The sequence below is a fragment of the Pseudophryne corroboree genome, chromosome 2 (assembly GCF_028390025.1).
Source record: "Pseudophryne corroboree isolate aPseCor3 chromosome 2, aPseCor3.hap2, whole genome shotgun sequence".
In the NCBI taxonomy this organism is placed as follows: domain Eukaryota; kingdom Metazoa; phylum Chordata; class Amphibia; order Anura; family Myobatrachidae; genus Pseudophryne; species Pseudophryne corroboree.
Window position 1 is genome coordinate 907,075,878 of NC_086445.1, and position 22,273 is coordinate 907,098,150.

General features: G+C 48.0%; 1 protein-coding gene across 4 annotated transcripts in view; it reads right to left on the reverse strand.

The window, feature by feature from the left end:
* The window catches only part of INPP5K (inositol polyphosphate-5-phosphatase K), a 159,699-nt gene that overhangs the window by 59,623 nt on the left and 77,803 nt on the right, over positions 1-22,273 (reverse strand). For 2 of the 4 annotated variants that reach the window (XM_063956083.1, XM_063956084.1), the window contains exons 3-4: positions 18,049-18,156; positions 14,118-14,226 (exon numbers count right to left, since the gene is read on the reverse strand). In XM_063956083.1, the coding sequence (XP_063812153.1) occupies positions 14,118-14,226; positions 18,049-18,156 (217 nt within the window). Of the gene's footprint in view, positions 1-14,117; positions 14,227-14,474; positions 14,603-18,048; positions 18,157-22,273 lie in introns of those variants that run through there. The other 2 variants (XM_063956086.1, XM_063956085.1) reach the window with 2 other exon arrangements.

The following is a 22,273-nucleotide window of genomic DNA, read 5'->3' on the forward strand; positions in this document are numbered from 1 at the left end:
GGGCATTGAGGAAGTAGAAGAGGATGCTCTATCGAGAGACCCTGCAGGTCTGAGAACCAGTGCCGTCTGGGCCACGCTGGAGCGATTAGAAGTAGTATTCCTCCTTCTTGCTTGAACTTCCGAATTACCCTGGGCAGGAGGGAACACGTATGACAGCCAAAAGTTCCATGGAATCGCCAGTGCGTCCATGAACGCTGCTTGAGGATTCATTGTCCGTGCTCCGAAGACCGGAACCTTGTGATTGTGTCGAGACGCCATCAGGCCTACATCTGGTAGGGCCATTTGTCCACTAGGAGTTGAAAGACTTCCGGATGAAGACTCCACTCTCTGGCATGTACGTCATGACGACTGAGGAAGCCCGCTTCCCAGTTGAGGACCCCCGGAATGAACACTGCCGATATGGCTGGCAGATGGCGTTCCGCACATTGGAGGATCTTTGACACTTCCATCATTGCCATGCGACTTCGAGTGCCGCCTTGATGATTTATGTACGCCACTGTGGTGGCGTTGTCTGACCGTACTTGAACAGGCCTGTTCTGTACCAGAGGCAGGGCCAGTTTTAGCACATTGAACACTGCCCGCAACTCCAGAATATTTATCGGGAGGAGAGATTCCTCCTTGGTCCACCGACCCTGTAGAGAGTGTTGCTCCAGCACTGCGCCCCAACCCGCAGACTGGCATCCGTCATTATGAGGACCAAGTTGGGGATCCAGAAGGGATGACCCCTGCTCAATTGTTGGCCCTGTAGCCACCAGCTCAGTGACAGACAGACGTCCGGAGACAAGGAGATCATTTGAGACATGATCCGGTGGGGCAGGCCGTGCCACTTGGAAAGGATTAACCTCTGCAGAGGGCGAGAGTGAAATTGAGCGTACACTACCATGTCAAAAGCTGACACCATGAGGCCTAGTACTTGCATCTCCAAGTGTATCGACACTATTGGGTGAGAGAGGAAGCATCTTATCCTGTCCTGAAGTTTCAGGACCTTCTCTGGAGACAAGAACAAACGCTGTTTGTGTGTTTCCAGTAATGCCCCCAGGTACACCATGCTCTGAGCAGGGACCAGCGAGTATTTCTTCCAATTGATGAGCCATCCGTGGGCTTGTAGGAATTGGACTGTCAGTTCCAGATGACGGATGAGAACCTCTGGGGAGCTCGCTCGGATCAGCAAGTCGTCCAGATACGGCAGGATCCTGATGCCTTGACGACGGTGAATGGCCATCATGACTGCCATGACCTTGGTGAAGATCAGAGGAGCTGTAGTCAGTCCAAAAGACAAGGCTTGGAATTGATAATATAGGTTGCCAATAGCAAACCGCAGAAACTGCTGATGCGACACGGCAATAGGTATGTGTAGGTAAGCATGCTGTATGTCCAGGGATACCATATAATCCTTGGGCTCCAAAGCCAGAACAATAGAGCAAAGAGTTTCCATGTGGAACTTGGATACCGTCACAAATTTGTTCAACGATTTGAGGTTGAGAATGGGCCGGGAGGATCCATTCGTCTTCGGAACTAGGAACAGCTTGGAATAGTACCCCCTGCCTCTCTGAGACAAAGGCACTGGCACTATCACTCCAGTGTCCAGGAGGGATTGCACAACCAAATTGCTTTTAACGGATCCGAAGGGATAACCGTCGAGCAAAACCGGCGAGGGGGATGTTTCCTGAAAGAGATGGCGTATCCGTGAGAGACAACTTCCCGCACCCAGGCGTCCGAAGTGGTCTGTAACCATGCCTGGGCGAAGTGTAGAAGTCGGCTTCCCACCCTGGGGTCCCCCAGAGGGAGGCCCGCCCCGTCATGCAGCAGGCTTGTCCGGTTTGGAAGCAGGCTGACGGGCGGCCCAAGAACGTTTAGGTTTGGACTTAGAGGTTTTGGAAGCACGAGGTTGTCTCGGGTATGCCTGACCCTTTGCTTTACCTGGAGGCCGAAAGGAACGAAAGGTGGTACTCTTAGCCTTCGGAGTCGAAGGATTAGTACTTGGAAGAAACGCAGTCTGGGCAGAAGCCAAGTCAGTCACAATCTTGTTAAGATCTTCCCCAAATAGTATATCTACCTTAAAGGGGACCACCTCCAAGGTCTTTTTAGAGTCCAGGTCCACTGACCAGGACCGCAGAATCCGGCGAGCCAGAATGGACGTAGTAGACGCTTTGCCGCCATAACACCAGCATCAGAGGCCACCTCTTGAATGTAATGGGAGGCTGTGGTAATATATGATAGACATTGTCTGGCACTATCAGGAAAATTCAGAGGTAGCTCTGCTTCAACTGCTTGAATCCATGCTTCAATACCTTTTGCTGCCCAAGAGGCTGCCATAGTGGGTCTATGTACAGCACCCGCAAGAGTGTAAATAGACTTCAAGCAGCCTTCCACACGCTTATCCTTCGGTTCCTTCAGAGAGGTAACAGGCAGAGTAGACGACACCACCAGACGGGCTACATGTGAGTCCACTGGAGGAGGGGTTTCCCACTTTTTACTTAACTCTGCCGAGATAGGATAACGAGCTAGCATCTTTTTAGACACGGAAAATTTATTTCCTGGAGACTCCCAGGATTCCTGACGCATGTCAATTAAATGGTCAGAGTGTGGTAAAACTAATTTAGTAACCTCCTGACATTTGAACTTATCAGGTTTCTTAGACGTAACAGGAGGGTCTATCTCATCATCAATCTGAAGAATCAGTTTGATAGCCTCCACTAGGTCAGGAACATCAACCTGTGTTGCAGATTCCTCATCAGAAGCAGCTGAATCAGTGTCTGAGGGATCAGTATATTCCCCATCCTCATCGGAAGAAGTATCCGAAACATGAGTGGATTGCGAGGAAGAAATGGCCCGTTTAGATGACCCTTTGGTCCTAGGAGGGCGAGGGTTAGGCTTTTGTTTAACCAAAGACTGATTTAATTGCTGTAACTGAGACGACAGATTATCCACCCATGGCGGAATAACTACAGGGACGATATGTGGCTGTAATGGCACAGGAGGTCCCACAGGGGCGTAAGTCTTGTTACCAGCGTAGTCAGCATATTAGAAAAAAACAGCCCAAGGTGGGTCTTGGTGTGCCACCGGTGCTGCAGGCTGACTGGGGGGTGCAGAGCACCCTGTACCTGGACCCTCAGCTGAAATATTTTCCTCAGATAAATCCGTGGCGTCAGCACTGTATGACGCAGGAGCGTCCACAGATTTCCCGCCCTGTGCAGTAGACATTATTGGGAACATAGCTGTAGGGCGTAACAGTACAATATAGCCATACACAGTACCGGACAAAAACCCCATGTGTAAAGCGACTGCAAATGCAGAGCACCAACAGAGGATTTAAGTGATACAGGGTGACTGAAACACACAGAGAAAAAATAAGATTTTAAACCTACCGGTAAATCTTTTTCTCCTAGTCCGTAGATGATGCTGGGGACTCCGTAAGGACCATGGGGTAAAGACGGGCTCCGCAGGAGACATGGGCACTATAAAGAACTTTAGAATGGGTGTGCACTGGCTCCTCCCTCTATGCCCCTCCTCCAGACCTCAGTTAGAGAAACTGTGCCCAGAGGAGATGGACAATACGAGGAAAGGATTTTGTTAATCTAAGGGCAAGATTCATACCAGCCCACACCATCCACACCATATAACCTGGAATATACACAACCAGTTAACAGTATGAACAAAACAGTATCAGCTAAAGACTGATCTCAACTGTAACATAACCCTTATGTAAGCAACAACTATATACAAGTCTTGCAGAATTTGTCCGCACTGGGACGGGCGCCCAGCATCCTCTACGGACTAGGAGAAAAAGATTTACCGGTAGGTTTAAAATCTTATTTTCTCTTACGTCCTAGAGGATGCTGTGGACTCCGTAAGGACAATGGGGATTATACCAAAGCTCCAAAACGGGCGGGAGAGTGCGGATGACTCTGCAGCACCGATTGAGCAAACATGAGGTCCTCATCAGCCAGGGTATCAAACTTGTAGAATTTTGCAAAGGTGTTTGAACCCGACCTAGTTGCCGCTCGGCAAAGCTGTAATGCCGAGATGCCTCAGGCAGCCGCCCAAGAAGAGCCCACCTTCCTAGTGGAATGGGCCTTTACTGAATTTGGTAACGGCAATCCAGCCGTAGAATGAGCCTGCTGAATCGTGTTACAGATCCGGCGAGCAATAGTCTGCTTAGAAGCAGGAGCGCCAACCTTGTTGGCTGCATACAGGACAAACAGTGCCTCTGTTTTCCTAACCCGAGCCGTTCTGGCTACATAAATTTTCAACGCCCTGACCACATAAGGGACTCGGAATCCTCCAAGTCCTGCGTAGCCACAGGCACCACAATAGGTTGGTTCATATGAAAAGAGGAAACCACCTTAGGCAAAAATTGAGGACGAGTCCGCAACTCAGCTCTATCCACATGGAAAATCAGATAGGGGCTTTTATGAGACAAAGCCGCCAACTCAGACACTCGACTTGCCGATGCCAAGGCCAAAAACATGACCGCCTTCCAAGTAAGAAATTTTAATTCCACTGTTTGAAGAGGCTCAAACCAGTGAGATTTCAGGAACTGTAACACCACGTTAAGGTCCCATGGTGCCACTGGAGGCACAAAAGGAGGCTGGATGTGCAGCACTCCCTTTACAAAAGTCTGGACTTCTGGGAGAGAAGCCAATTCCTTCGAAAGAAAATGGATAGGGCCGAAATCTGAACCTTAATGGAGCCTAATCTTAGGCCCATATTCACCCCAGTCTTTAGGAAGTGGAGAAAACGGCCCAGATGGAAATCTTCCGGAGGAGCATTCTTGGTTTCACACCAAGAGACATACTTTCTCCAGATACGGTGATAATGTTTCGCTGTCACCTCCTTCCTAGCTTTTATCAGAGTAGGGATGACCTCGTCCAGAATGCCCTTCCCTGCTAGGATCTGGCGTTCAACCGCCATGCCGTCAAATGCAGCCGCGGTAAGTCTTGGAACAGACAGGGTCCCTGTTGCAACAGGTCCTCTCTGAGAGGAAGCGGCCACGGATCTCCTGTAAGCATTTCCTGCAGATCTGGATACCAGGCCCTTCGAGGCCAATCTGGAACAATGAGAATTGTCTGTACTCCTTTTCGTCTTATGATTCTCAACACTTTTGAGATGAGAGGAAGAGGAGGGAACACATAGACCGACTGAAACACCCACGGTGTCACCAGGGCGTCCACTGCTACTGCCTGAGGGTCCCTTGACCTGGCACAATACCTCGGAAGCTTGGGGACATGAAGGTATGCATCCTTTATGTCCAGAGACACCATATAATCCCCCCCTTCCAGGCTAGCGATGACCGCTCTGAGCGATTCCATCTTGAATTTGAACCTGTTCAAGTATAGGTTTAAGGATTTTAAATTCAGAATGGGTCTGACCGAACCGTCCGGTTTCGGGACCACAAACAGGGTTGAGTAGTACCCCGTCCCCTGTTGAAGCTGGGGAACTTTGACCACCACTTGTTGAAGACACAGTTTTTGAATTGCACTTAAAACTACCTCCCTCTCTGGGGAAGAAGCTGGTAGGGCCGATTTGAAAAACCGGCAAGGAGGCATATCTTCGAATTCCAGCTTGTAACCCTGGGAAACAATTTCTATTGCCCAGGGATCCACCTGTGATTGAACCCAGACGTGGCTGAAAAGTCGAAGACGTGCCCCCACTGGGGCGGACTCCCTCCTCACCCGGCTTCTATCTTCCGTCTCTGCAAGGAGGACGGCGGTGCGGATCTGGGACGAACGGCGAGGGTGAGACCTGCGTTCCGATCCCTCTGGAGCTAATGGTGTCCAGTAGCCTAAGAAGCAGAGCCTATCACTTAAGTAGTTCTGCTTCTCTCTCCTCAGTCCCACGATGCATGGAGCCTGTTGCCAGCAGGGCTCCCTGAAAATAAAAAACCTAACAAATTCTTTTAATCAGAGAAACTCAGGAGAGCTCCCCTGTAGTGCACCCAATCTCTTCTGGGCACAGGATCTAACTGAGGTCTGGAGGAGGGGCATAGAGGGAGGAGCCAGTGCACACCCATTCTAAAGTTCTTTATAGTGCCCATGTCTCCTGCGGAGCCCGTCTATACCCCATGGTCCTTACGGAGTCCCCAGCATCCTCTAGGACATAAGAGAAATACAAAATAGCATATCCTGTGGGACACTATAACATATATGGGACCCTGATGCACTTAGCCCCTCCCAGGGTACAGAATACAGTGATAGCAATATGTGGAGATACACAGAATGGAAACCACACAGCAGCTGTAGGCACACACAGTCACAAGCGCAATGCAGAGATTATCACATAAAACAATAAGACTGCACTGGACTAGTAATACTACATATAGTTATGTATTTATACAGATATAACAATGCACAGTAACCACTGGATGTATACCACAGAATACTTGTACTAAATATTCATATAGGTATGCACATGTTCTTAACTAACACTGTCTAAATGACATGTAGAATACTTAAGTGTCCTGTAAATACACAGCGCTGATGAGGCAGGCGGCTTTACAGAGGAGACAGTGCCCAGCAGTCCCAGGATCAGCGCAGCTCTGTGTTATGGCGCCCAAACGCTGACAGGGAGTGAGGGAGAGAGAGAGATGCAGCTCCAGGGTGGGAACATCTGCTGTAGATGGCGCATGGGGCTGGAGGTCAGCGCCTTATCCCCTCTGCTGGACTTCACCACCGGGTACTATGGAGCCTATTTGAAACGGATGTTAGTAAATCCGACCTGTGCTTCTTGCCCTGGTGGATATAGTAGGGTCCCTGCACGGCCACAGTGTACACGCCAGCGGTGCAGTCCGTCTCCGGGGACTGCGACCGGATCGCGATTTCATCGGGTGCTGCCTGGGGGACCCTCTTACCTCCTCCCTAGCTTGCGGCCACGCGATCCAGGAGAGCAGCGGCGGTGTGTGTGTGCCTGAGAGACCCGGAGCGCCTTCGCTTTAAGTACCCGGCAGCCACGGCGCGGGAGTATACAGCGCCGCTGGGGGAGGTGATGGAGCCGCAGCACGATATGTCAGTATGACATATAGCATCTAGTGCCTGTGCTGCAGCCCTTGAAGTCTTTTTTTTTTCTTCAAGAAAAGCTCTTATTAGGGCTGCCTAGCGCAGCCCTCCCTCTTAGCTGCCCCCACTGCAGGCACCACCTTACAAACTGAGCTCGTGTGCCTGGAGGCAAGGATATAGAGGAGGCGGTGCAGTGCATCCTGGGCTCAGTCAAAAGCTTTAGTCTGTTGGTACCTCGGATCAAGATCCAACTCTACACCCCAATATATTCCCTGTGGAATCCCAGTGTACCCCGCTGCAGAAAGGTATATCTTTAGCAGCAAGGACTACCTATCCAGACACCCAGGCCCACAAATCAGTTTACATTAGATCTGGACATTCTAGAACATGTGTCTTCAACCTGTGGCCCTCCAGCTGTTGTGGAACTACACAACTCAGCATGTCCTGCTACAGTTTTGCTATTAAGGCATGCTAAAACTGAGGTAGGACATGATGGAATGTGTAGTTTCACAGCAGCTGGAGGGCCACAGGTTGAAGACCCATGTTCTAGAATGTTACCCATCTTAATGTGAAAACTCATGCACAATCTTCTATTTCTAAGTACATGGCCTGTAAAACATTGCATAAAGTTACAGTGGCATTTGCAGGACAGATGAGCTGGTGGATGCGAAAAAGAGATTTATGGTAAGAACTTACCCTTGTTAAATCTCTTTCTGCGAGGTACACTGGATTCCACAGGGAATAACATCGGTGTGTAGAGTAGGATCTTGATCCGAGGCACCAACAGGCTAAAAGCTTTGACTGTTCCCAGGATGCATAGCACCGCCTCCTCTATATCCCCGCCTCCAGGCACTGGAACTCAGCTTTGTTAACCAGTCCAATGCAGTAGCAGGTAAAAGAGACGACAACAGTTAGTAGCCACAGACATCACATTCTCACGCCAGGAGAAGGTATCAGCGGCTAATGCCATATCAACCCAAAGAAGCTAAGTGTGTCAGGGCGGGCGCCCTGTGGAATCCAGTGTACCTCGCAGAAAGAGATTTAACAAGGATAAGTTCTTACCTTAAATCTCCTTTTCTGCAGGGGGGTACACTGGTATTCCACAGGGAATAACATCGGGGGATGTCCTAAAGCAGTTCCTCATGGGAGGGGACGCACTATAGCGGGCACAAGAACCCAGTGTCCAAAGGAAGCATCCTGGGAGGCGGAAGTATCGAAGGCATAGAACCTTATAAACGTGTTAATTGAGGACCATGTAGCCGCCTTGCACAATTGCTCAAGGGTCGCACCACGGCGGGCCACCCAAGAAGGTCCAAAAGACTGAGTAGAATGGGCTTTGATGGTAGCAGGAGCTGGAAGACCAGCCTGTACATAAGCTTGTGCAATCACCATTCTAATCCATCTGGCCAGGGTCTGCTTATTCGCAGGCCAGCCATGTTTGTGAAAACCAAAAAGTACAAAGAGAGAATCAGACTTCCTAATGGAGGCAGTCCTCTTCACATAGATACGGAGAGCCCGTACCACATCCAAAGACGGCTCTTTGGAGGACAAATCAGGAGAGATAAGGGCCGGAACCCCAATCTCTTGGTTAAGGTGGAAAGAAGATACCACCTTAGGTAGATAACCAGGGCGCGTTCTAAGAACTGCCCGGTCACTGTGTAAAATCAGAGAGGAAGACCTACAGGATAAGGCACCCAAGTCTGAAACCCGTCTAGCAGAGGCAATAGCCAGTAAAAACAAGACCTTAAGCGTAAGCCATTTGAGGTCCACAGACTCAAGAGGTTCAAACGGAGACTCTTGTAGGGCAACTGGGAGCCACAGGAGGAACATAGGGAGGTTGAATCTGAAGAACACCCTGAGTGAATGTGTGAACATCAGGAAGAGTCTAAATTTTTCTCTGAAACCAAACCGACAAGGCAGAAATATAAACCTAGAGGGAGGCCAGACGAAGGCCTAAGTCCAGGCCCTGTTGCAGAAAAGCCAAAAGATTGGCAGTGCTGAACTTTAAAGCATCATAATTCTTAGCTGCACACCATGTGAAGTAAGAATTACAGACCCTATGATAAATCCGGGTAGAAGCCGGCTTATGGGCCTTCAACATAGTTTGAATGACCGCCTTAGAAAAACCTTTGGATCTCGGGACTGAAGCTTCAAGAGCCACGCCGTCAAAGCCAGCAGGGACAAAATCTGGTAGACACAGGGGCTCTGAACAAGGAGGTCTGGTCATTGCAGAAGCAGAACAGGATGCTCCAACGAGAGACCCTGTAGGTCTGAGAATCAATGCCGTCTGGGCCACGCTGGAGCGATCAGATGTAGGATTCCTCCTTCTTGCTTGAGCTTCCTTATTACTCTGGGCAGGAGTGACACCGGAGGGAACACGTATGGCAGCCGAAAGTTCCATGGAATTGCCAGTGCATCCACGAACGCTGCGTGAGGATCCCTTGTCCTTGCACCGGAACCTTGTGACTGTGTCGAGATGCCATCAGGTCTACATCTGGTAGGCCCCACTTGTCCACTAGGAGTTGAAATACTTCTGGATGAAGGCTCTACTCTCCGGCGTGTACGTCCTGACGACTGAGGAAGTCCGAATCCCAGTTGAGGACTCCCGGAATGAACCCTGCTGATATGGCTGGCAGATGGCGTTCCGCCCAGCAAAGAATATTTGACACTTCCAACATTGCCATGCGGCTTCGAGTGCCGCCTTGATGATTTATGTACGCCACTGTGGTGGCATTGTCTGACTGTACTTGAACAGGCCTGTTCCGTACCAGAGGCAGGGCTAGTGTCAGCGCATTGAACACTGCCCGTAATTCCAGAATGTTTATCGGGAGGCGAGACTCCTCCCAGGTCCACCGACCCTGAAGACAGTGTTGCTCCAACACCACTCCCCAACCCCTCAGACTGGCATCCGTCGTCAGAAGGACCCAGTTGGAGATCCAGAAGGGACGGCCCCTGCTCAACTGCTGGTCCTGTAGCCACCATGTTAGCGACAGACAGACCTCCGGAAACAAGCATATCATGTGCGACTTGATCCGGTGAGGCAGGCCGTTCCACTTGGCCAGAAACAGTTTCTGGAGAGGGCGGGAGGAAACTGAGCATACTCTACCATGTCGAAAGCCGACACTTGCATCGCCAAGTGTATCAACACACACGGGCGAGACAGGAAGCAACTTATTCTGTCCTGAAGAGGTTCAGGACCTTCTCCTGGGACAAGAACAACCGCTGGTTGTGAGTGTCCAACAGTGCCCCCAGGTGCACCATGCTCTGAGCAGGGACCAGGGATGATTTCTTCCAGTTGATGAGCCACCCGTGGGCTTGCAGAAAATGGACCGTCAGATCCAGATGACGGAGAAGAACTTCTGGTGAACTGGCCAGGATCAGCAAGTCGTCCAGATACGGCAGGATCCTGATACCCTGACGGCGGAGCAGAGCCGTCATCACCGCCATGACTTTGGTGAAGATTTGCGGAGCTGTTGTCAGTCCAAAAGGCAAAGCCCGGAATTGATAATGTAGGTTGCCAATAGCAACCGCAGGTACTGCTGGTGCGACATGGCAATAGGAATATGTTGGTAAGCATCCTGTATGTCCAGGGATACCATACAGTCCCCGGGCTCCAAAGCCAAAACAATAGAGCGAAGAGTCTCCATACGGAACTTGGATACTCGCACAAATTTGTCCAAAGACTTGAGGTTGAGAATGACCTGTGAGGACCCATTCGGTTTCGGGACTAGGAATAGCGTTGAATAGTACCCCCTGCCTCTCTGAGTCAGAGGCAACGGCACTACCACTCCTGTGTCCAGGAGGGATCGTACCACCACCTGTAGAGCGTTTGCTTTCACCAGATCCGAAGGGATGTTTGTTGAGAAAAACTGATGAGGGGGACGCTTCTGGAAGGAGATGGCTTATCCGTGAGTGAGGACTTCCCGTACCCAGGCGTCCGATGTGGTCCGTAACCATGCCTGAGCAAACCCTAGAAGTCGATCTCCCACCCTGGGATCCCCCAGAGGGAGGCCCGCCCCGTCATGCAGCAGGCTTGTCAGATTTGGAAGCAGGCTGATGGGTGGCCCAGGCTCTTTTAGGCCTGGGCTTACTGGACTTAGAAGTGCAAGACTATTTCAGGTACGGCTGACCCTTTGCTTTACCCGGAGGTTGAAAGGAACGAAAGGAAGTACTCTTAGCCTTCGAAGCTGAAGGAGCAGTACTAGGCAGACATGCAGTCTTAGCAGAGGCAAGATCAGCAACAATTTTGTTGAGGTCTTCCCCAAAAAGAATATTCCCCTTAAAAGGGAGAACCTCCAGAGTTTTCTTAGAGTCCAGATCCACAGACCAGGACAGTAACCACAGGATCTGGCGAGCCAAAATGGACGTAGTAGCTGCTTTGGCCGCCAGAATACCTGCATCAGAAGCCGCCTCCTGAATGTATTGAGAAGCCGTAACAATATACGAGAGACATTGTTTAGCATTATCAGGAAAGTTAGACGGCAGTTCCGCTTCCACCTCCTGAACCCAAGCTGTGATGGCTTTAGCAGCCCGAGAGGCCGCAATAGTAGGTCTATGCTCCAGTGAGAGCATAAATAGACTTCAAGCAACCCTCCACACGCTCATCCATCGGTTCTTTCAGAGAAGTGACGGTAGTGACAGGCAGAGCAGAAGAAGCCACCAGCTGTGCGACTTGCGAGTCCACTGGAGGCAGTGTTTCCCAATTTTTACTTAGCTCTGTGGCAAGAGGATAGCGAGCTAGCATCTTCTTATGAGGTGTAAACTTTTTCCCTGGACACTCCCAGGATTCCTGACGTACAGTATGTCAACCAAATGGTCAGAATGAGGTAAAACAAGCTTAGCGACCTTCTGACGTTTGAACCTATCAGGTTTCTTAGAGGCCTCTTGAGGTTCTGTGTCATCATCGATTTGGAGAATCAGCCTGATAGCCTCCAAGAGGTCAGGAGCAACCACCTGTGAAACATCAGAAGCATCTGCATCAGTGTCTGAGGGGTCAGTATACACACACTTCATCAGAAAAGGTATCCGGAACAGGAGTGGATTGCGAGGAAGTAAGGGCCCACTTAGAGGGGCCCTTGGCCTTAGGCGGACGAGGGCCAGGTTTCTGTTTAGCCATTGTCTGATGCAATTGCTGTAACTGAGTGGACAGAGTATCTACCCATGGCGGATTAACCACAGGGACAAATTGTGGCTGTAAAGGCACAGGTGGTCCCATAGGGGGTGTGAGTCTAGTTACAAGCATATTCAGCAATATAGAAAAAGTAGCCCAAGGTGGGTCTGAATGTGCCCCCGTTGCTACAATCTGACTGGGAGGTAAAGAACCTTGAGCCCTCAGCTGCAATGTTATCCTCTAAGGCAGTGGTTCTCAACCTCGGTACTCAAGTACCCCCAACAGTTCATGTTTTCCAGGTCACCTAGCAGTTGAACAGGTGTATTCATTACTCACTGACACATTTTAAAAGACCCACAGATGGAGCTAATTATTTCACTTGAAATTCTGTGAGGAGACCTGGAAAACATGAACTGTTGGGGGTACTTGAGGACCGAGGTTGAGAACCACTGCTCTAAGGGGTCCATGATGTCACCACTGCGACTGGCGGGATCAGCCACGGAACCATCACCCCTTGTAGCCAACCTGATAGGAAGGCTAATCCAAAGGTAACGCAGAAAATTGTCCAAACAAGAACCCCCTGTACAGTATAATGCACAAACAGAGGATTCAAGTGGCAATGGTGACTGAAAAGCACAGAGAAAAATACTATACAAGTATATCCTGTGAAAAACACCTATATTAACCAAAAGCCCTAATGCACTTAGCCCCCCTCAGGGTAGAGAATACAGGGTTAGCACTTATGAGATACATACACGGAGTAGATATCACACAGCAGCTACAGTATATGCACACACACAGTCACGTATACAATGCAGAAGTTATGACAAACAATAAAACTGGACTAGCAATACTAAGTAATACTGAATAAAGCTGTACATGTCACTAGATATAACAATGCACAGTAAAGACTGGATGTATATCACAGGGAACTTGTACCAGATTACCCTGTCACAATGCACTAGTTCTTAACTAACACTGCCAAAAGACATGTAGAATACTTAAGTGTCCTGCAAATGCACAGCGCTGACTACAGAGGCAGCTTTGCAGAGGAGGTTTTGCCCATGCAGTCCCAGAGCAGCTGCAGCATGTGTGATGGCACCACACACTGCCACAGGGAATGAGGGAGAAGATATATGCAGCTCCAGGGCGGGAACATTTATATAAAATGGTGTCTGGGGCTGGGAAAGGGGCTACAGGCCGGAGCCATATCCCCTAACTGGACTTCCTCAACAGGTTAAAACCCGACCTGTGTCCTTGCTCTGGTGGTCTAGTGGGGTGCCTGTACCAACACAGTGCCCACGCCAGCGCGCACGGCCCGCCTCACACAGGCCACGCCAGATTGCGGTTTGTGGCGGGTCCCGTCTGGGGGACCCTCTTACCTCCTCCCTGATGCGGCCACACGATCCTGTAGAGCAGCGGTGGATGTGTGTGCTATGCACCAGGAACTGGAGTCCTCCGCTGTAAGTACCCGGCAACCAGGGACACGGGAGTATACAGCGCCGCCAGGGGAGGTGATGGAGCCGCAGCATTTAATGTCGGACTGACATACAGCACTTGTCAGTGCTATGCTGCGGCCCTTGAAGTCTTCAATCTTCAGAAAGAAAGCACTTTTCAGGGCTGCTTGGAGCAGAACACTGTTGGTGATCCTGCCTGCAGGGCACCAACTTACAAACTGAGCTCCAGTGCCTGGAGGCGGGGATATAGAGGAGGCGGCGCTATGCATCCTGGGAACAGTCAAAGCTTTTAGCTTGTTGGTGCCTCGGATCAAGATCCTACTCTACACCCCGATGTTATTCCCTGTGGAATACCAGTGTACCCCGCTGCAGAAATAATTATATAGCTCTCTGCTTTAGATTTTTATTTACTTTGTGAAGGGATGTACATAGCCTCCATTTTTATGCTATATAGTGTAAGGATTCTGCAAGCCCAGCCAAATAGGTGAAGCATGTTTTTATACCACAAAAGAGCTTTTGTTTGCACCATCACAACGAAAAAAAAAGCATAGCTACCTTGATATAGCCATGAGGAGCCAAAATGTCCATAAGAAACAAGCTCCATGGGTCATCAAAGGCCAAATCAGAGAGAAAGTTTATTATCTTAGAATTCACTTCCTGCAACCTAGAAAACAAAAAACAACTTTATTTAAATATTATACACATAGAATTTGATGGAAGATAAGAAACACTTGGACCATCTAGACTGTCCCTTTTTTATCCTTAGTTCTTTGTAAGGATATTCATATGGCTACCCCAAACATGTTTACATTGCTTTACTGTCTTAGCCTCTACCAACTCAGACGGAAGGCTATTCCATTTATCCACTACCCTTTCTCTGGTCATTTTTCCTTAAATTTCCCATGAGCCTACCTGCCTCCAGGTTCAGTGAGTGTTCTTGAGTTCTAATACTTCTCTCCTTTGAAGAATGTTTCTCTCTTGTACATTATTAAAACCCTTGGTATATTTGAAAGTTTCTATCATGCCTCGTTTTCTGTTCTCTGTAAACAATACATGTTAAGATCATTTAGTCTTTCTGGGTAAGTTTTTTGATGTAGGCCATGCACCATTTTATTTGCCCTTCTTTGTACATTCACTAATGTACTTATATCCTTCTGGAGATATGGTCTCCAGAACTGGACACAGTAATACAGTGGCATTATTACTTATTTTTTCCTGCTGATTCCTCTCCCCACGCAACCAAGCATCTGACTTGCCTTTCTCATTGCTTTGTTGCCTCACTTCCCTGCCAAAGGCCTAATTCAGACCCCGTCGCTGATGTGCATTTTTTGCACATCTGTGCATACACCGGTACGTGCATGTGCAAGGTCCTAAACTGCGTTCTCTTCAGAATGCAGTTCAAGATGTGGAAAGGTGGGGGGGTGACAGGGTGTCGATGCAGCGTTTTGTGGCGTCAATGCACCGTTTAAGGGGCGTGGTTCGGACAACAGAGGCGTGTCCGGTCCGTTGATGGGGAGGGTGTGATGTCACGCAGCCGTCACGACCCAAAACATGGCGGGTAGCTGTCTGCCTAGGCAGAAGGCTACTCGAAACATGCAAAAGCATTGTTGCCGTGCAATGCTTTTGCATGTCTGCGGGAGGGGGCAGGACCCGGCATGCGGGCCGGACTTGCCCTCTGCTGGGCATCCCCCTTGCATGTCTAAGAATATGATCGTAGATGTACGTTTTTTCACACATTACGATCAGGTCTGAAATACCCCCTAAGTCACTTGAAATAGTGACTCCTAAATCCCTTTCCTCCTCAGTAGTTTTCATTATAGTACCTTTGATGCTATATTTAGCATTTGGGTTTTTGAGACCCAAGTGCATGATTTTGCATTTTTTAACATTAAACTGTAGTTGCCACGTTCTTGACTATTCCTAAAGTCTACATAGATCACCAATCATTTGTTCTGCCCCTCCCGGTGTGTCTACCCTGTTGCATACCTTTGTATCATCTGCAAAAAGGCATACTTTCCCTTCAATACTGTTTGCTAGGACACCAACAAAGAAATAAAATAGCACTGGTCCAAGTACAGATCCCTGTACGCCACTATTAACATTTCCCTCCACAGAATGCACTCCATTTACCCCAACTGTTTCCTATCCTGCAACCAGATTCTTATCAAATGTTACAATCAGCTCTTCTGTCTTATTACAGCAACTCTTACACCTATGTTATTTATGGTAATAGATGCTACTTTATATTGGACTTATTAGGGAAGGTTGTTGTTCCATTTTCCAGACTTTTAAGTAATGTTTGTTGGTTTACAATTGGTAAACAAAGATAGTTGAAATGGAATAGTATTGGCTATGGGTTTAGAAAATCAAATTTCTGTGTATGAACTCTATAGCCATGTCTGAGGCTGCACTGCCCTGGTATAGACGCCGTCTCATTGCTGCATTTAGCTATCAATATTATGTGTTTTGACGACTTCCTCTGTGGAGGTGGGGTTTTTACGCTGCCTTAATGTAATTCCAGGGATAGGTGTGGGTAGTGACTTCTTTAATTAGGTAAAAAAAAAAATCATACTCATAATAAAGTTTGGGTGTAAATACAGAGACATTTAATTTACAGATATAGCAAGCTTTAGAAATTATGGCTTATCCGATCTGTGAACAGTTTGGCAGTTTTTAAATGACTTTAGTTATTATTATTACATTTTATTTATAAGGAGCCACAACTGGTTCGCAGCGGCATATACTGTCTAAAAGGCACACATTAGAACAATACAGGATAAAAAGAGCTTAACATTACAGTAACGGAGTAGGAGATAGCAGTAACTGTAAAGAGCGAGAGAAGAGGGCTGTGGAAGGAACAGGTGGGCTTTCAGTGCCCACTTGAAGCTTTGCATGGTCGGGGAGAGTCTAATAGAGTGAGGGAGCTTGTGTCAGTGAAGGGGGCAGCACGGGCAAAATCTTGGATTCGCGCATGGAATGCAGTGACTAGGGTAGAGGAAAGGAGATAGTCATTGGCCGAATGGGAGATAGTGAAGATTTTGTTGAAGGGAATTGGCAGATGTGGAGTGCGGGAGAGTAAGATAAGTCTAGCTGCGGAGTTGAGAACTGATCAGAGGGGAGCGAGATGGGAGTGTGGGAGGCCAGTGAGGCGAATGTTTCAACAGTCGAACCGTGAGATGACCAGTGAGTGGAGAGGCATAGTTGTGTATCATCGGCATAGAGGTGGTATTGAAGGCTGATGGAGCTTATGAGCACACCCAGGGAAGAGGAGTAAAAGGCAGAAGAAAAAGGGGCCAAGGACAGGACCCTGAGGGACACCGATGAGGAGGATGGAAGGGGGTGAGCCGGAGGCAAACACCAGGAAGAAGCGGTTTGCAAGGTAAGAGGTGAAACAGGCAAGGACAGTACTAGAGAGGCCAATGGCCTAGAGGGTGCGGAGGAGGAGACGATGACCCACAGTGTCGAAGGCAGCAGAGGTCTCAATCTGCATGTGCCCAAAATATCAGTGCTATAAAAAGGGACAGGCAGGCAAAGGACACGGTTATATATTCTGTCAGACCTGCCTTTCAGTAAGTAATGCAGCACTGAAAAGCTAAAGCTATAATGAAATTGAGTGCCTACCAGTACACTGTAGGCTGCATTTATTTTTCTAAATTGCATGCCATAATTGATCATTTGTTGGTCCAAATCTTGGCTAATAAAAACCCTAGTACCTCTATATCCCATGGGGTTTATACCTGGAATATAAGCCTCCGATAAAACTAGATGAACAATAGATTTTATTTAACTGCAAATAAATGGAAGCTTCCCACCCTCATGGTGGCCTTACAGATACAGAGAAAAACATTCATGCAGTTATACTGCGTTAAAAGTTCCAAACTTAATTATATGTGGATAAGGGCATGAGAAGATGTTGGCACCACAATGTCGACATGGGTCAACAAGTCCCCAGGCACCTCAGAATGTCGACATGTTAACAATATTGAACATCTGAAATGAGTCAGAATACCGACATTTTGACATGTCGGCATTTCAAATGTCAGTATTCTGACTATGTCAGCATTTTGAACATGTCGGCATTATGAATGTCGGTATTTTGACGTCTCTGTATTTTGACTGTCGGTCAATGGCTGTCCGGATTATGACCATCGGTATTGTGTCCGTCGGTAAATCAACTGCTACCCAAACATTGTGATTTGTTCTAATTCAATATTTGATACTATAGCATCTGCCGGAAAATTCTCACAGTATTTTCGTACATTTAAATGGACATTGGAATGTGAATGGTATCCATCATCACATTACAGTCTATGCGATAAAATATTTTAATAATGTCCATTTAAATGGACAAGGGGTCATAAAGGGTTAAGATTTTGCAGCTTTGTGGGATAAGGTGACATCAGGTAAGTTATGTACACATACGCTTGGGTTTATTTTTGGATGTATGTACTCCAGCTCTAAGAAGCACCTGACGAGTGACCCTTACCCAATAATGTACATATCAATATCTGATCCTGATGAGTCAAGCAGCAATAAGGAGCTGAGATCTCTAGGCGGGGGCGCAGTTCCCACATTCCATGTAACAACTTGCAATCTACAATTAAAAAGTAATGATTAGAATCATAGCCAGCAATCCATACAGTGCTAGATGAATAAAATCAGACACAGCATATATGTAATAAAATAAGTGCATACGAGGGAAGCAAAATAATGACTACGGATAGACCGATAAACATACAGTGCCGGAGAGACTGAGAAAAAGAGAATTAGACAGCGAGACACAAAAGCAGACACAAAAGAGTGACAAACACAACGATAGACATAAAACTTAGAAACATTATAGTAAATAAAGAGAATTCAATAATCCAATATACAGAATGAATAATAAACAAAATCAATAATCCAACAGACAAAAAAAAATACTAAAAATGTATCTAAACATTTTGCAGTTTCGGTTGGGTACACACACTGGCATACACAATAAACACCAAGTATCCTGTGCACAGTAACCTGAAATCCTGGACTTTAGGAGCCATCTTGAACCCGCAGATCAGAAAAGCTTGGTCAATGTAGCGAGACAGTTCCTCATGTGTGTCCTCGTCAGAGCTTGCATCTTCCACACAGGTCATCAGCTGAGCCACTCTGTGACGCAGGGCATACTTGCTGCATGAGCCAGTACTGCTCTGGCTGTCTGATCGTCCGCGGGTCTCTGTACTGGACAAGGCCAGTGACAAGAAATCCATATCGGAACGCTCTGGGCTGAGTCCTTCCATTCTGTTATAGGCAACCCGACAGCAATGGAGAAATCCAACAAGTGTACTAATCTTACAGTCCTAAGAACTCTCCTCTAGTCAGATCTTACGTTATACTAAGAGGCCTCAATAATCCCAACACAAATAAGGCCTTTGTGTGCGACACATAAAATCCTATGCCTAATGCCCTCTTTTCTCACAAAATAATCTTTTTTCATAACGCAACTTAGAAGTTAAATAATTTCATATGGGCAGAGGGTACCACAGGAGCACAAGTTCTATCTTATACACACAGGTACACAACATCTTCACTACTAAATATAAACATACACATGGACATACGTGAGCACAGCTGCTCACACACGTGTATAACTCATCATTGTTACCAGCATAAAAACAGGCACCAGCAATTTCCAATCTGGCACAACCCTTAAAACCACCATTCCTCACACACACACTGGCACAAACCCAACTAGACACCAAACCATGCAAATCCATCCCTGGCAAGTGTACACAATGACAATGCAATTTTCTAGCCACCCATAAACTTTGCAGTGCCCCTTTTCCCTCATACACATAAGTCCCCAAAGCTTTAATTAATCAGTTAAATTACTATAGGATAGATTGGCTGGGCTGCAAGATTCAATACTCCCTGCTCACTTGCTGATACCGGGAAAATAGGGAAAGCTTCTGAGAAAATAGCAGAAGATGTATCAAGCGTCCTAAAGAGTAGAAAAGTGGACAAGTTGCCCATAGCAACTTCTCCACTCATTAGAATTCTTAAAACATCTCCACCATCCCTTTTTATGTCAGAGAAATGTTGCGAGCTATTGTGTATTTGAGGACTATCCCAGTCTAGCATGGAGGTTACTGTGCTGTTATTGTCACATACATACAAACACACACCATATTTTGGTGCACTGTACCTTCCCAATAAGCCACTTTACATAAAGCTCTACATCTTTACCTCAGACACAACGGTGCAGATCCTTCTGTCACTGTCACATACAGACACCGCTGCCTTCTCTGCTCAGCCCCATTCTCACCACAGAAGGTCCTGCAACCATGGACATTATCAGGTATATGCAATTGCGGTCGAATTCGCGGCAATTTTCGCCGTTTTTTAATTCGACTCAATTCGACAGGTGAATCCCGGAAGGTGGCTTCCGGAATTCACCATATTCAATGAAAAACGGATTCGCCAGAGTCGCGGGCGAAAATCGGCCGATTTGGCGGATTTTGCCGCGATTTTAAAAAACGGTAAAAAAACGTGAAAAACCCGAAAACAAAATGGCGTGGGGTCCCCCCTCCAAAGCATAACCAGCCTCGGGCTCATCGAGCTGGTCCTGGTTCTAAAAATGCAGGGGAAAAATTGGCCAGGGATCCCCCGTATTTTTAAAACCAGCACCGGGCTCTGCGCCTGGTGCTGGTGCCAAAAATACGGGGGACAAAAAGAGTAGGGGTCCCCCGTATTTTTAACACCAGCATCGGGCTCCACTAGCTGGACAGATAATGCCACAGCCGGGGGTCACTTTTATGCCGTGCCCTGCGGCCGTGGCATTAAATATCCAACTAGTCACCCCTGGCCGGTGTACCCTGGGGGAGTGGGGACCCCTTCAATCAAGGGGTCCCCCCCCCCAGCCACCCAAGGGCCAGGGGTGAAGCCCGAGGCTGTCCCCCCCCATCCAATGGGCTGCGGATGGGGGGGCTGATAGCCTTTTGTGATAATAAAAAGATATTGTTTTTTCCAGTAGTACTACAAGTCCCAGCAAGCCTCCCCCGCAAGCTGGTACTTGGAGAACCACAAGTACCAGCATGCGGGAGAAAAACGGGTCCGCTGGTACCTGTAGTACTACTGGGAAAAAAATACCCAAATAAAAACAGGACACACACACCTTGATAGTAAAACTTTATTACACACTACCGACACACACATACTTACCTATGTTGACACGCCGACTGCCACGGTCTCCGACGATCCGAGGGTACCTGTGAAAAAATTATACTCACCTTCCAGCGTCCAGAGATAAATCCACGTCCAGAGAGTAAAATCCACGTACTTGTTTAAAAAAAAAAAACACGCAAAAACCCGCTCCATACCGGACTAGAAAGGGGTCCAATGTTTTCACATCAGACCCCTTTCTCCCGAATGCCGGGACATCACGTGACTCCTGTCACTGACGTCCCTTCAGCCAATCAGGAAGCGCTACTTCCGTGGCGCTCACCTGATTGGCTGTGCGCTGTCTGTACTGTGACAGCACATCGCAAAGCCGCTCCATTACTTTCAATGGTGGGAACTTTGCGGGTAGCGGTGGGGTCACCCGCCGGTCAGCCGCTGACCGGCGGGTGACCTTACCGCTAGCCGCTAAGTTCCCACCATTGAAAGTAATGGAGCGGCTTTGCGATGTGCTGTCACAGTACAGACAGCGAACAGCCAATCAGGTGAGCGCAACGAAGTTGCGCTTCCTGATTGGCTTAGAGACCTTTCTGTGACAGCTGTCACTGACAGGTCTCATTCGTGGAAAGGTGTCCCATGTCATGGGACCCCTTTCAGTCCGGCATGGAGCGGGTGTTCGGTTTGTTTTTTTGCCAAGTACGTGGATTTATCTCTGGACCATGGCTGAGGTGAGTATATTGATCTTTTCTTTTCAGGTATCCGTGGATTCTACATGGAGAAGAGGACCGATGTCGGCGTGTGAACATAGGTAAGTATGTGTGTGTCGACGTATGAAATAAAGTTTTACTGTCGACGGTGTGTGTGTCCTGTTTTTATTTGGGTATTTTTTTCCCAGTAGTACTACAGGTACCAGCGGGCCCGTTTTTCTCCCGCATGCTGGTACTTGTGGTTCTCCAAGTACCAGCTTGCGGGGGAGGCTTGCTGGGACTTGTAGTACTACTGGAAAAAACAATATCTTTTTATTATCACAAAAGGCTATCAGCCCCCCCATCCGCAGCCCATTGGATGGGGGGGGACAGCCTCGGGCTTCACCCCTGGCCCTTGGGTGGCTGGGGGGGGGGGACCCCTTGATTGAAGGGGTCCCCACTCCCCCAGGGTACCCCGGCCAGGGGTGACTAGTTGGATATTTAATGCCACGGCCGCAGGGCACGGCATAAAAGTGACCCCCGGCTGTGGCATTATCTGTCCAGCTAGTGGAGCCCGATGCTGGTGTTAAAAATACGGGGGACCCCTACTCTTTTTGTCCCCCGTATTTTTGGCACCAGCACCAGGCGCAGAGCCCGGTGCTGGTTTTAAAAATACGGGGGATCCCCTGTCAATTTTTCCCCCGCATTTTTAGAACCAGGACCAGCTCGAAGAGCCCGAGGCTGGTTATGCTTTGGAGGGGGGACCCCACGCCATTTTTTTTTATGATTTCACCGTTCCAGCATAAAAAAATAAAAATAAAAAAAAATAATATTTTAAAAAATATATAAATAATATTTGTGCCTCCAAAAAAAAAA